This window comes from Convolutriloba macropyga, chromosome 15 (genome assembly GCF_964194025.1).
Source record: "Convolutriloba macropyga chromosome 15, txConMacr16.3, whole genome shotgun sequence".
NCBI classification, from domain to species: Eukaryota; Metazoa; Xenacoelomorpha; order Acoela; family Convolutidae; genus Convolutriloba; species Convolutriloba macropyga.
The window spans coordinates 37,212,231-37,229,158 of record NC_134482.1 but is presented as its reverse complement, the minus strand read 5'-3'; the positions used below and the strand labels follow the sequence as shown (position 1 = coordinate 37,229,158).

The 16,928-nt window shown below is 28.9% G+C and overlaps 1 protein-coding gene across 1 annotated transcript in view; it reads right to left on the bottom strand.

Moving 5' to 3' along the window:
• Positions 1–16,915, bottom strand: part of LOC142354382 (myophilin-like) — an 86,748-nt gene extending 69,833 nt beyond the window's left edge. The window contains exon 1 of the mRNA XM_075406661.1: positions 16,745–16,915. Within this exon, the coding sequence (XP_075262776.1) occupies positions 16,745–16,874 (130 nt within the window). The 5' untranslated portion in view covers positions 16,875–16,915. The remainder of the gene's footprint in view (positions 1–16,744) is intronic.
• Positions 16,916–16,928: the final 13 nt, after the last annotated feature.

Sequence of the window (16,928 nt, the reverse complement as noted above, 5' to 3'; positions counted from 1 at the left end):
TTCAATCAAGCACTCAACACTAACGTGTAATGGTGCTTGATTGAATATCAACTTATACCCACTACTTCATATACACATAACTATTTTTCCCAATTTGATTCATTTTAAAACGATCATTTCTTGTCTCACTTAGTGCAATCAACTAGTAAAGAGTTAAGCTGGTCATTAACCGTTATCAGACGGATAGTTTGGGTTCTATCCCCACTGACTCCAGTGGACGTCCCCAAATACTAATGTAACTAGTGAGACCGTGTAAAAAGCACGTAAAACCAACTTGCGAAAATAACTTGAACAAAAGCTTAACTCCCAGCTTAACTCCACACTTTCAAAATAAATCTTTCAGTATATCCCTAAAATCTGTTTTTGGTATGGGTATATCTATATCTATGTAGATAAAAACACAATCTACACCTAAAACATTTAAATCTAAATCCACTGTTATGTCAATTTACATTACACATTATACAAGTTATATATAGATTTGGATCATTAGAATTCATATTCACATGATTAATATAATTTCTATTCTTAAAGTAACTTTTACAGATATAACTTTTAAATAAACTATCTGAATATTTATAACAACATTTTTTCAATGATTTACCTTTACAACTATCACATTTTACAGATGTAGACATTTTAATTTTTATATTTTCAAAAATGAATTTTTGTCCTTAAAAAAGATGTCTAAGGTAAAAAACGCAAACTTTTGTTAGATTTGTGATATGGCCTGTGAAACAAGGAAACAATTTGTCAAACAAAATTTAAGTGATGATAACTTAAATAGAGCATGAAAGGAGTATGAAGATGAGGTGAAAGATGAAACTATGGAAATGGTGTATGGTTCAGATCAAGATGAATACATTCTCCCCCAAATCCCAAAACTAAAACCAATCCCAAAACTCAAAGTCAAACTCAACCTCAATCTCAAACTGAAACCAAGCCCAAAATGTTACTATTATGTAGGATCTGTTGTGAAAAGTTTAAAAAGGATATTGCCCGAAAAAATCATATGAGTAAACACCAGAGAGAGAACAGAGTCTAAGCTAGTGATTATGATATCAAATCAATTTTTAATCATCAACAGCTAAATATTACTAAATCTAATAATGAACTTATCAAAAATATCAATGAACAAGTAGATTTTAAATTAGATGAATCCGCGCCAAATAACTCATTTAATTGTAAAGTTACTGTTAATTGTTTATATAAGAAGAGAGCGTCTGAGGAGGAACAGGCCCCGCCCCTGGTCCCCCAAAAAACTATTAATACAAACTTTAGAACAAAAGAGTATATGACTAAAGATCATCGACTAGATCTAAATCAACGGCTTAATTATTCTGGAGAAACGTGTGAAGGTTATGGTTATGATTAAGAGTTTACTGGTGTAACAGATATACAATTAAATGTAGAAAGAAACTAAACCATCACTAGGATCTTTTACTGAACCACCACCCGGTTGAAGAAGTAGAACAAAAGCAGTATTAAATATTAGAAGTGATAAATTTAACTGTCTTCGTCTATGTATTACAGCGGCGTTATATCCTGTAACTGATCACTCAACTAGGGAAAAAAGTTATAAATTATTATTCTAATTGGAGTCTGGGGGGATAATGAATATATTTATTTATTTATATATATATATATATATATATATATATATATATAATTATTTAACAAGAATGCAGAACAAATACAACATAAGTATATGGTTTTACCGGCCTTCGGCCATATTTCACCATCAGCCTAACGATGCCAAAGTAGAACGACTAGAGAAAAACTCAAACTTCGTCAAAGGTTGTGGGAATTTAAGAATACTAGTCTGGGATGAACACTGTGCTTTAATTAAGAACATGGAAGTATTATTAGAAAGACCTAATACTAAACATGCGGAGTTTTAGTTTTGTGATAATTGTACTTATTGGTTTGACTCTCAACATAAAAATGATGCTCATGAATGCGGTATAAAACTCAAACCAAATATCAAATTCCCTAAATTAAAACAAGTCAAATTAAAAACCCGTCATAAACAACAAGAAGTGAAGAATGTTATCTATAGTGATATTGAATGTTGTATGGACGGTGTTATTAAAAAGATATGGACGGTGATAATACATGTGAAATATCTTACCATGTTCCTAGTGGTATAGGTTTTAGTTTCAATGGTAATTATAGTGAAACATGGTCGATGACCTACGAACCATTTTTTGGTCTGAGCTCTATTAAAAATTATGTTAAACATCTATTAAAAAAAGAGGCAAAGCATAGTGTTAAGTTAAATAAAACAATGATATTTAATAAAGAAGATAAGTTAAATCATGAAGCCAATAACACTTGTCAACTATGTAGTAAAACGTATGTGATTGAAGTTAGAGGCCACTGTCATATAGAGGTCCTGCATGTAATATTTGTAATATAAACTGTAGATAACAAAACTTCATTCCTCTTATATTGCATATTGGTAAAAATTATGACTTCAGTCTTTTGTTTAATGTGATATTTAAACAGAATAATGGTAAGAGAAGAAAACATGTTTTACATAGAACTAATGGTAAAGCTAGAATGTTTAGAATAGGTATAATAAAGCTTTTAGATAGTTACAATTTTATGACAATGTCTCTTGATAAAACCCCCAGTATAAATTAAAAGCAAAACATTACATCCTTATGATTACTTTAAAGATGAAAACAGCTATAATAATATATTAGGTAATCTATCAAAAGAAGACTTTAGAATAAGTCACTAACAAATAAGTTAAAATTCCAATCCGAAGTTGATGAGTTTAACAGAAGTTAAATCAAGAAAACAGGCAGAGACTTAACTTTAGGGCATATGGAGAATGATGTTATAATATTAGAACACTGTATCAATCTATTTGTTAAGTTAAACATAGACACAAGAACTCAAGCTTCTGCATATTATTAGTCTATCTGGTCATAATTTTGATTGTTTCCTAAAACTAAGTTAGGTTGAATTAGATGCAATACAAGATGAAAAAAAGCTAAAAGATTTCATTAGTGCTATAAAAGTTGGTATATGTGTTGTTATGGGTGATAGATATGTTAATTGTAATATGGATGGACAAGGTCCCATAGTCGAAGTCAAATTCATGGTCATAACAGAAGGCAAATATGATATATTGACGCCAATAAATTATGGTTATGCATTATTGCAAAAACTACCATAAAAAGACTTTGAGTATATTACGGCATCTTTAGATGAAGAGTAAACCGTGTTTCAGATTACATTAAATATTCCAGTTGATAGTGATTATGGCTATTGGTTTATCTGTGATTTATAATATACAAATGAATGTAAAGATAGAACTTTTAACTTCCCACTACTCCCTCTTAGAAGAAAAGCAGAGAATGATGAATTAGGTTATAAAAAACGACCTTCAAGTTCTTTAAAAGTGAGAAGTCAATATTAGATCAAAATGATAAGTATGAATATCCAAAACACTATAGAATGTTGAAGTTTGTTGTTAAGATGGGTATTAATATTACTAAAGTTAAAACTGAGGCTTAAACTGAACTTAAATATTAAAACTGAGACTGAGAAAGATATATTTAAATTAATGAATAATTCTTTATTTGGTAAATTTGTGAAAATTCATTAAAGTATTTAGAAGCTAAGATTAAACAGATGATTATGAATAACTTAGAGCTGTTAGTAAACCGACATGTAAAGATGTAATTAGATATGATATTAATGCTCTAACATAATATTTTACGAAGGAGATAAAATATGATAAAACAATATTATTAGGCTCAACTGTATTAGAACTCAGTAAACTCCACATGTATGATATCTTTTATAATGTATTGCAATCATATCTTAAAAATCTAATATTACAATAAACGGATACTGATAGTTTTGTATTAAATTTTACTGAAGTTAGTATCCTTGAAGAACACATGGACTTAAGTAATTTAGATATACCAATTAAAACTAATAACAAAGTACCAGGTAAATTTAAACATGAATTTGGAAGTAAAATCATAGAAGGGTTCATAGTCCTAAAACCAAAGACTTATAGTTTCAAGAATGGAACATCTAAAGAAAAAGGATTAAAGAAAGAAAAAAATGGTAAGCAATAAGTGTGTTATAATGCATTAATGTATGACAAATAAAAAACTGTAGAAGGATGTAAGATACTAAATCGGAGATAAAATGGCTACTATTTAAACTAGTAAAAGAAGTCAAAGTGACCAGGACGATAAAAAAATTCTTTGTAAATAATTTTAAAAGCTATCCTTATGATCAAAATTTATATCTATTCAAAGGAGGTTTAATAAATAAAATTATTGCTACACCTTTGGAAAAATTAGTAGAACTGAAGCAATCAGTAAATAAACAGCTAAAAATAAACAATATTAAAGAATTAACTATTAATTATGATAGAAAGTTAATACTTGCTGCTATTAAACTATATAACAAATTAACTTTGTTTTTTAAAAATGACAAAGCTAGATAAACTTATAGAATCGAGGAATCTAGAAAAACAAAACAGTAGAAATAGATTGGCAGACAAATCAAGACATCAGGAATTTTTTGGCGAAAGAGAAGAGTTGTTTGATCCTTTAACTAAAACTTTAAATGCTAGAAAAAACAAGGCAAGCTCTTTAAAACGAAACATTAGCAGCATTAGACATTAGTACTAATGCTTCAAAGAGTGTGCGGTATCAACGACAAAGCAGTTTTCTTGATGAACGAGGTGCCCTCTTATCACCCACACCTGATCCACCTGTAACACTAAAATACGATCGAGGAGAGGCATTTGAAATAGACAATGATATGATTGATATTTTAATATTATTTGGTAAAAAAACAAATAAACAATTCGAATTAATATCAGTTGATCCAAATTCAAACAATTTTAAAATAAATGGTGTAGATGTATCTCTACTAGCTGATGGTAAAAAAATAAAAAGTAAAATCTATGATTTTTCTACGGGGTTTGCTATGTTTTTTACTAGAAAAGATATAACCGAAAGAGATGTAAGGGGTGTTGAAAGAAAAGTAGAACAAATTCTAAGGGATATCAATTACAAACAAAGAGGAGATACTAAAAATAATAGATCAAAACTTATTAAAAAATTTTTAGCTAGTATGAACCCACTTCAGAGATTGCACCACAAATAGTGTTTTCCACTAGCGAAGATAAAATATACCAAATTGATACTAGTTATTAAGAAAAACAGGCTGTAGAAGAAGAAGAAGAGGAAGAAACTGAATACGAGACTGATAAACACATATAAGCTAGTGGTCTTAGCAAAGTGAACCCTAATAGTTTAATTTGCAAAGCGGGTTCTCTTCTAAAAAGATTAGAATTAGTAATACTAGAAACAAAGGCTGGCCATGATGGTTTAGATGTTAAATATATCTAAAAAACTTTTATTTATGAATAAAATTTGTCAAGAACAACCATAAAATTTGTTTTTAATTATGGTAAATGAACGGAGTCCCTGCAAAACAGAAAGGTGAAGCCATCAATCAGTGAAACTGCTTCGCAGATAAGCAAAGCTATAACCACGTCCATAATGAGACAACAAGGCACAACTAAAACTAAACAACAACCAATAGTTAAAGAAGTATTTAGCCCCAAATAAAAAGTTTTGAAGAGAAAGAATAATACCATTATATAAAGATGAAACATGGTAAGGTGATTTGATAGACAAATCATCTCCAAGTAAAAACAAAAAAAATTATAAGTTTATATTAACGGTTATAGATATGTTCACAAAATGTGTTTGGGCTATATCTCTAAAGATTTAATCCGGTGTTTCTATAACTAATGGTTTTAAAACAGTATCAGGTGAAGATAGAAAACCTGAAAAGTTATGGGTAGATCGAGGTAGTGAGTTTTCAATAAAACATTTAAATCCTTACTTAAAAAATATGAAACAGAACTATTTCCTACTTACAGTGATTTAAAGGCTGTGTTTATAGAGAGATTTAATAGAACACTATTACACAAAATAATAAACCAATGTTCATCAATGGAGATGGTAATTGGGTAAATTTATTAAATGATGCAGTAATAACCTATAACAATAACATTCATTCAACAAATAATATGACACCTCTTGATGCTTCTAATAATCCTGAAAAATTAATATATATCATATCTACTTCTAATAAGATTAAATCTAAACATAAAGTCGGTGATTGTGTCAAAAATGCTGGCAAACGCAACATTTTCTATAAAGGCTGCGATTCTAACTGGAATAGAGAATTATTTAAAATTAATGAAGTTCTGAGAACCCAACCACCAAAATATAAAACAGAAGATATTAAACATTAGATAATAGAAAGTAAATACTATGAACAGGAAATAAAAAAATCCGAATTTCAGTTTGAATCTAATAATAATGTTTCAGAATCATTAAATATTGACCTCTTGTTATCAGCCAGCAAGCTACGATGTCAGCTACGATATAGATCAGTGAACCTGCTTTGCAGATTTAATTTTTTCGGCAAACAAATACAAAGATGTCAAGAAATAGGTTTGACCAGGCTAAAAATCAATCAGGGAACCTGCTTCTCAGATCAGCAACAAAAAACAATCTATCAGCAAGTAAGTCCGGTCAATTATTCCTAGAAGATAGTGATGTATTGAAATGAAGGATACCTATAAAATTACAAATGTATGACATCCCATAGATTAAAAACATGTTGTTAATAAAGAGTATTGTGATAACAAATTACTACCCTCTTCTAATAAAATCGATAATTTATTTTAAACACAACTGAACTAAGAAAGAGTGACTCTGATAAAGTAACAACTAAAACCTTACAACTAAACAAAATACAAGTTAATGATGAACTAATTAATGACTTTATTAAATCTGAAAATGAAGTTACGAATCCTGTGAACTTTTGTTATAAAGTTGCTAGTGATACTATCTCTAAGTATAATCAGTTAAAGCAAGAAAATGATGATAATTATTTTAATCAGATTATTACTAAAATACAAGTAGATGTTATGTTTACTACTGTTCTAAGGGAATTTAAAGAAGTTAATGAAAAGACTAATTCTGCTGTTGATGAAATTCTAATGAAGAATAAAAAGACAATAGTACAATTTATAATAGCCGTATTATTAGAAAGTAAGGTCGTAGAAAATGAAGAAGAAGCAAGACTAGAGATGCACTAAGACTTTAATCATGAGGATATGAAAGAGATTGAGAGTTATTTCACTATATAATTATGACTATGACAATGACTATGACTATGACTATGAATAAAGCAAAATTTTTCACTATGTAGAAATGGAAGAAAATAAACCCAGTGCCTCTTTACTTAATAACAATATTAACTCGTTCTCAGAACAAAACATAAATGATAAAATCCTGGCTACTAATAACTTTAATAACAATATTATTATTATAAAAGTTATTAGAAATTAATATGAAACTGAAACTAAAAACTATGATAAGAAGTTAAGTAGATATAAGAATTATATTAACACAGCTGAGATAACAGAAATAATATTATCATCAATAGTAACAACTACGGCATCGACATCAGTTGGAGTGACAGGTATATGTAAACTCTGATTTAATTACTTCATCTTCTTTGTACCTAAATATAAACCTCTACCTTTTTGTACTACTTTTACACCTTCACCAGTAGTTGCAAATTTAGTTAAATCAAGTGTGGCTGTTAAAACTGTTCTAGGGTTTCTAGCTGCAGCTGCACTTCCTATTTTACTTGCTATTTCTAATGATCTTACTGGATGATTAGCAACCTTCTTTCCAAAGTTAACTGTTGCATCACTAACCAACCCTTTTAAAGAAATCTTTTAATCCTTCTGCTTATATTGTTGCATCACTAACAGTCATTGATTTATTTCTTTTACAAGTAGTACAATTAAACATTTAGTATTTTTTGAAATAATAAAACCTCTTATGTTATTAGTGCCACTATAATGTCTACCACTAACACGATATGAATTAGTTTCAAATATCTGTAGAAGACTCATGTTTATATATATACAATAATAATGGAATGTAAAAAGTGTAATCGTTTTGTTGTAAAGCCTAAGAAAAAGCCTAAGATTAAGACAAATGCAAAGACTAAGACTATTACAAAGCTTTAAGCTAAGGGGCTATCTCTAGAGAATAAAAGAAATGGGATATTATTTATGCTATGGGTATTGTTAAGACATCAAGGAAATAAATATAACTAGAGTAATAGACAAAACTATATCAATGACTATAACTAGAGTAAAAGATATAACTATATCAATGACTATAACCAGAGTAATAGATTTAACTATATTGAAAACTATATATAGAGTGATGGATATAACGATATCAATTACTATAACTAGAGTAATAGACATAACTAGAGTATTAGATATAATTAGAGTTTTAACTAAAACTAAGATACTATATCAACCATCTTACAGCCATCATTATTGACACTAATGATCCTTCTAATTCACACTAATGCATGACATATAATATCAACAACACCAGGAGCAAATATTAAATCAAGTTGTTTTTGCTTGTGCTCTTATATGATCTCTTTGACATCTAGCATCGAATATGTATATTCTATAATTACTTTAAAATGTTCTATGATTTTCATGTGGTTTATTTTTTTCTAGTAACCCATTACAATTTCTATTGAAATTTACAATCTCTTTATATGCAACCTTATAATTATTAACAGTCATTCTATCTTTCGGATAGTTTAAACAACCAATCTTTCAAAAGCATTCAGTAACATCCACTTTATTAATATACTAGAATGATTAGTTTGATCATCAACATTATGATTTTCAAAACTTACTATAGTATATTGGGGTATCTCAAAACCACTCTCTACACCTATATCAAATAAGAAGTTAGTAGCATCTGGTATATTCTTGTAAAAAGTTTTTCTTTCATAGAAGCTAAAGTCTATATTATTCTTATTATTTAATCCTTTCTGTATAATTATTCTCTGATCATTACTAGGAACAATACAAGGTACACAGCAAGCTATATCTCTAATTTCTATATTACAATCATTAGCTACTGCACCAGCTCTTGCATCAACTCTAAAGAATGCTCTGTCATTACTATTTCTTTTTAGTTTTAACTTAAATCCTATGCCATATAAAATCTTTTCTAAATCATTTACAAATCCAAATAGATCTTTGATTTTAATCATCATATACAAATGACCTCTTAGGGCAGCTTGTTGATCACCTTTTAATTGGTTATCTCTATCTCTTCGATCCCTAAAAAAACCACTAATATATTCATCACTAGTTCTAGTTAGTAATTTACACAATAATAGATTAGGATAACAATGATCTATATATTCAATTGTTTTACCGCTAATCTTTCCTAGTTTGATAAAACTAAATAGTGCCATTACACCATAGTTCACTAATCTAACGTCAGCGTTATTAGCTATTATACCACCACCATTACCTGAAACCATAAACTCTACCTCTAAATAAGATTCAAGATTCAAATAATTCGCTTCTGTACTAATTAAAATATTCATTTTACTGTTAACCGTATTCATTGTCGCTATACTGTTTGGTTTATTACTTGTTATCTTATTATTGTGTATGTTATTTTATATATATATATATATATATATATATATATATATATATATATATATATATATATATATATGTATATATATACCGTCCGCTTATTTCAAAGTCCATTTTTGTAAGTTAAAAATTGCAGACAACTTATAGGGAACTTATATGGGAACTACAAAAGATGCATGAAGTTCTACCTAAAACTATGAAGGACACACTTTTTTTTAAAATGATAAAATCAACATAAAAGGTTAACTTTAGTGAAGCTATACTTAATTCAACAAATTGGATTTTATTAGATAATCGGTTTATAACTCGGTGTTTGTTGTGAATAGCAGGAATAATCAATTTTTATTTGTCAGTGTGGTTTTAGATGGTGAAGAACTGGTGCAGAATCATAGTTCTAACTTTAATTCTAACACTAACACTGATTCTAACACTAACACTAACAAAAACACTGACTATAACCTTAAATCTATTCTTAATTATAATTATAAAGGAACCCCTTTATTATGTTCAACTATATTACCGGGGGCAAATGAATTATCCGAAATAGCAAAATTAAAAAAAGAAGAAACTAATGATAAACTAACAGAAACTGATAAGAATACAATGAACTGTAAAATGGAAATAAAACAAGAAGAACTTAGCTTTGATGTAGAAAACTCAATAGCCCCGTTACTAGGATTTTGAAAACTAATATATGAACAAGGTAAATATACATCTCAAAAGATTATTGATATTATGGGTTTTAGTACTATTAACATTCTTTGTAATGTAATATCTGGTCTCAAAGATAATGGTAACAACACAGACATACTATATACTTTTACTCTAACAGAACCACCGGGCTACTTGATAAATGTTCTACCAGCTATTATCTTATATCAAAATCTATTAAAGAATAGAAGAGAACACATTGAATTTCATATTAAAGATGGACATGGAAGACCAATTGGTTTTAATGGAGATTTGTTGAGTTTTACTTTACATTTGACTGAATCTCTATCTATAAAAATCGTATTAATCATATATATAGTTTTAGTTATATATAGATAAAGATATAGATATACTTATAGATATAGACAAAATTTTAAACACAGTCATAGACTTAGCCATAGAAATAGTCATAGACATAGACATAGACTTACACTTAGCCATAGACTTAAAAATACTCATAAAAACGAATAAACTACAAAACTCTCCGATCCCAAATAATTTTTAATTTACTACTAATTTTTCTATTTTCAGATACATCAATAACAAAATAGTTATAAAGCTCTCTCCGTGCTTCATTATATAATTTAGTAAAATTTTTATAATCAAGTTCAGCATCATTAAAGAAATCTTGATATATAAATGTGAGGGCTTTACCTCTTTCTTCAGATACAATAAATAGATCACAATTCTCTCTAACATTATATCTATCTAATGAGAATAGATTTTGATTAAGATATATCATATTACCAATATTATGTCTATATCTAAAGAAGTGTTCATTAATAACTGGTTCTTTTGCTTTAACGTCATCATTATCATAAGTTCCTTAAAGTCTTTTGGTAGTTGATCAGGAGAGGGTAAATTCTTTACATCTTTAATAAACTCAATTGCTTTGCCTTAATATTGATCACCAGTAGGTCCAATGATGTTTAGCTTAGCAAAGTATATATTACTTATAATTAATTCTTTTAAATAAGAAAATCTTACTTCAGTCACTAGGAGCAGATACTATACATCTAAAGTTCTCAGGGAATGCAGCATTAACTATAATATCTTCATCACTCAACCATGATTGTAGGCTTTCTTTAACCGTTAAAAAAGGTATTGTTAGTGTATTCATTTCTCAGATATTCTTCAGGTTTCACATCAGGTGGGTTTTTTTTCACTTCTCAGATAGATATATTCATCATTATCATCAGCCATAGGTTCTGGGTGAAAGCCCTTGATATTGTCATTAGCAATGTCATTGACTTTGACATTGGTATTGGCGTTATCTTTGTCCTTGACATTGTCATTGTCATTGACATTATCAATATCTTTATTACCCATAACATTACAATCTAATTACAAACATTCATCATACATCCCTGGATATTTAACTTGTTTAATTAGAAAGAGCAATTTTTATTCTGAATTTTCTATCACTAAGATAGGTCATATATAAACAATAAGCACCACAATAAAATTCATCGTATTCTTGTTTTCTCTCAACTGATCCTAGATCAACATATTGTTCTATGAATAATGGTGGAGTCTCAACACCAAAACTATCTAAGTAATATGTATCACCACCATCACTCCTTATAAAAAAACCCAATTACTACCATCAGTTGGATGTAAATTAATTCGTATGTTGAAGTTGTTGTCATTGATGTTATCTGGTTTCTGATCTCACATCACTATTTCTATTGGTATTAAACATATATCTCCACAAATATCTTCTATTTTGATATTACTCATAGCTTTTGTTATATTTATTATTAAATCCATCAAAGTTAAGATCAACATTTTTATCACATAAAAAATCATTATTTAAAAATGGAGATGGGTAGTGCAGTTATGATTTTTATTTCTATAATTATATTATGTTTTATAGCATAGGATTCAATACCAAGTACATATGCAAAACTAGAAGAGAATTTTGGTGGATTTATAGATAAAAGTCTAGTGAGATTTGAATTTGAAAAGTCACCATTACATACTAAAGTTTTTGGTGGAACTGGAACTGGAAAAACATATTTTGTTAGACAATGTTTAAATCTATATTTACCACCAACTTTAACTGAAGGATTAAGTCCTTATACTTATAAAAAAAAAAGATTATAATGGTGAACAGGTTACACCTGTGGCTTCCACCCAAAAACAGTCGAGGACCCATAATCATAAAGATAAATCTATAGCTAAAGTTTTAGATGAAATTTATGATATCTGGCAAGCACCTTCTATTGATGATGTTCAACAGCAAAAGCAAATGGTGAAACATGACCAGAGGTCTGTGGTGGAACATGACCAGAGGTCCATAGTTATAGTATGCAAAGATGAAAGGGATTGGATCGATCCAGAAACTAAAACAATTTATGAGGACGTTCTTATGTGTGATATAAATATGTTCACAAAAAAAAATATGCCAGAATTCAAAAATAGTTTAATTTTTCTTTGAGATATGGAAGATAACTTCTTTAAAAAAAAGCTTCTTACTTCACAGAAGGAAGACATTATAATATTCAAATGACTGTAATGTGTCATAAACCGGCTCAAGTAATTAATACAGCAAGAATGAAATGTGATTCTATTTAAATAACAACTTATGATGGTGCTGATCTATTTAATAATTTTAATATAACATATGGGTGTGATCATATTTTCAAAAAAAATTAATGATTTAAATAGTAAACATTATATTATCACATTTGGAATGGCTTCTCAGCTTCGTTATGGTATAATTAAAATTAATAAGAATGACGACTTTGTTTTCTTATTGGTAGTAATAGAACTATGATATTTGATTCGAAAGTTGGTTTCTTAGATTTAAAAGACCTGAGTATAACAAAAACCATCAAGTGAGGAGATAGAGAATGTTAATGCATATATGAGACCTCTAATCATAAATCCCACAGATAGAAATAAAATTAACCCCCATAATTAAAAGTGCTATTTTAATAATCTTCTAACATCAGTAAATATTGAAATACAGAATGATGTTTTAACAAAAGAAGTAGATAAAGCTACTTGGTTTAAGTGTGCATCAACTTTCATTGCAATTATCAGTACAGTTATTATGATATAGAATTACGTGAGTCCGGATACTACAAGGCGAACTGCTGGTCTTGTAGCAGCAAGTGCAATTTTTATGTTTAGTAATACAAATACATTGGTTGATGGTTATAGTTATGGTTGGGGTAATGTTAATGATAATGGTAATGGGACTCCATCCATGTTTCACCAGGATAGTGATGATGATATAAGCATAGACTCAACTGATATAGAACACTTAAAAGAAAACCAAACCAAGCCAAATATGTTTTACGAAAGATATATAAATAAAATCACCAAAATTTTAATTTGAAAAAGGTAAAGATGATTTATATGATCTATATGACAAAAATGAAAAATTCAGTGATGATCTTGATAAACATATCAGAGATAAATTAGCTCAGAGGAATGAACAGATTTTAGATATAAGATGTAACTATGTTGCTTTCAACAAGTTGGGTTATGAATACTTAGATGAGTGTTTCCAGTCTAAAGATCACTCTTACAATTTAATTAAAGTTTTAGCCCATTATAAATAAGGACTATTAAATGTTCAGAGAATAATTGTAAATGTATATGTGGCACTCCTGCAAATCTAGTTTTCCATTATCAAACATTTCATAAAGATAAAATGAGTAAACGTGTATGTGGCTATAAGTCAATCAATGGAGTTTTTATTGAAGGAGAGGGTAATTCTAAGAATAATATTTCACTGATCCTATCATTGATGGTTCAAACTCCTTCGGAGATTCTAACATTGATCCTAACATTGATCCACGAAGTGGCAACTCGGTTCATCCTAACATTGATCCTAATAGTGATCCTAACATTGATCCTGTCAGTGATCCTATCATTGATCCTATCATTGATCCTATCATTGATCCAGTACAGGTTGCACTTGTGGCTTTCATTCAACAAAAATAAAGAAAAGATTTAAAAAAGATATAAAAGAAGAGATTAAAAAAGAATTAAAAGAAGAAATGGAAAAAGAGTTAAGAGAAGAGTTAAGAGAAAGGATTAAAATCAGATAAAAATGATAATCTAGATAAAAAGAAATATGACCAATAATAAAACAACTAGAAATTTTTGTTTATGTAAAATTGAAAGGAAAATAGATTGCTTCTATAAAACCAGTAATGTATATAAATGTTGTTGTTCAAAAAAAGTTTCATGTTCTACATGTAATGCTAATTTAAATAGATCTTCTCTTAAGAAACATATAATGATGGTGCTTAATAAATAAAATATTTGTAATATCATTATTATTACTATTATTATTATTATTATTATTATTATTATTATTATTATTATTATTAGTATTATTATTATTATTATTATTAGTATTATTATTATTATTATTATTATTATTATTATTATTATTATTATTATTATTATTATTATTATTATTATTATTATTATTATTATTGTTATTATTATTATTATTATTATTATTATTATTATTATTATTATTATTATTATTATTATTATTATTATTATTATTATTATTATTATTATTATTATTATTATTATTATTATTATTATTATTATTATTGTTATTATTATTATTATTATTATGATTATTCTTATTATTATTATTATTTATATTATTATTATTCTTACTCTTGTTTTTATTCTTTATTCTTATTCTTGTTCTTATTCTTATTTTTATTCTCTTTCTTATTCTTATTCTTATTCTTATTTTTATTCTTAATTTTATTCTTATTCTTATTCTTATTCTTATTTTTATTCTTACTCTTATTCTTATTCTGATTCTTATTCTTATTCTTATTCTTATTCTTATTCTTATTCCTAGTCTTGTTTTTATTCTTGTTCTTATTCTTGTTCTTATTCTGATTCTTATTCTTATTCTTATTCTTATTCTTCTTTTTATTATTTATTATATAAAAAGACAAAATATAATTATATTTTCTATAAAAATTAAATATTTCTATAAAAACTAAATATTTCTCAAATTTTTTAGGGATTATAAGATTATGGTTTTTGGATTATGGATTATGGATTATGGATTATGAATATATAGGTAGGGGGGATTATGGATTACGGATTATGGATTATATTAAAAAAATAAAATTTAATATAAAATTGTAGAGTTAAGCTGGTTTTTTGTTCAAGTTATCCACGAAGTGGCTTCACAGATCCACGAAGTGGTTACACCAATTTTTGCGAGCTGTTTTTACGATTTTTTTACACGGCATCACTAGTTACACTAGTATCTAGGGACGTCCACTGGAGTCAGTGGGGTTAGAACCCAAAGTATCCGTCTGATAACGGTTAATTACCCAGGTTGAGGTCGCGCTCAAAATCGCCTCTGATCAGACCGTCCCAGACAAGTGGGACCTCTGATCAGACCATCCCAGACCGAAGTGACCTCTGATCAGACGAGAATGCGCTCGAAGATCATTGTGCACTCGAAGTGCGCTCGAAGCCGCCTCTGATCAGGTGAGTTCCAGACCGAAAAGACCCCTGATCAGACAAGTTCCAGACCATTGTCCAGACGAGTTCCAGACTATTGTCCAGACTAAAGTGCGTTCGAAATAGTCTGATCAGAGAATGATTTTAAACATGAACAAATCTCTCAATATCGTTATAATATATTCATTTCATATATCATTTTATCAATCTTAAATTCAACTAACAAAAAACCAATCCCGAAAGTATTGTTAATGAAAGTAAATCGAAAAAAAATGATCAAAAAATTTACTGAGTATGCCATTTTTTTATGCTTTTAACTGAAAAATTGAACTTAGACAGTTCTGCATAAAAACGTCTTGATCTACTTTAATTCAATATCTTTTCTTGAGGGGACCGGCAGTTATTTTCAGCTGGACCCCTTGGTTCTGATCAAACCCATCAGACTTTCAGATGAAGTTCCGATCAGAATGCTGTTTTATTCTTGTCTCTTACCCGAGACAACTAAAGTCAGTAAGAAAACAAAAAAAACTTTTAAAAAATGTCGCTCGAATTGGTCTCTGGTCAGACTAGTGTGCGCTTGAAACTGCCGCTGGTCAGACCGTTCCAGACCAAAGTGACCTCTGATCAGACCGTCCCAGAACAAAGTGGCCTCTGATCAGGCAAGTTCCAGACCATTGTCCAGACAAAAGTGCGCTCGAAGCCTTTTCCAGACCATGTAATTCGAGCGCACCGGGAACATGTGTGCGCTCGAAACTCGTCTGATCAGGGGTCACTTCGGTCTGGCCACCCCGACCTGGGTACCAGCTTAACTCGTTACTATTGGATTGCACTAAGTGAGACAAGAAATGATTGTTTTAAAGTGAATAAGAATGGGAAATATAGAGTAATGTGTATATGTAGTAGCGGATATAAGTTGGTATTCAATCAAGCACGAATATACGTTAGTGTTGAGTGTTTGGATGGTAAACACCTTTTACCCACTACTGATGAAGTTCTGCTAACCGGATGCTGTGAGTTTGTCCCCAGTGACTTCACCCATCCAATTAACTACATCTCTCTGGATTGTGAGGTCATGTTTATCATCCCTCGTAAACTCGTCAGCCACGTCAGAACCCGGGGGTTTATCTCCCATCTTGTTTCTCAGATCGCTTCTTCAACATCAACATAATAAAATTGATTCTAAAAA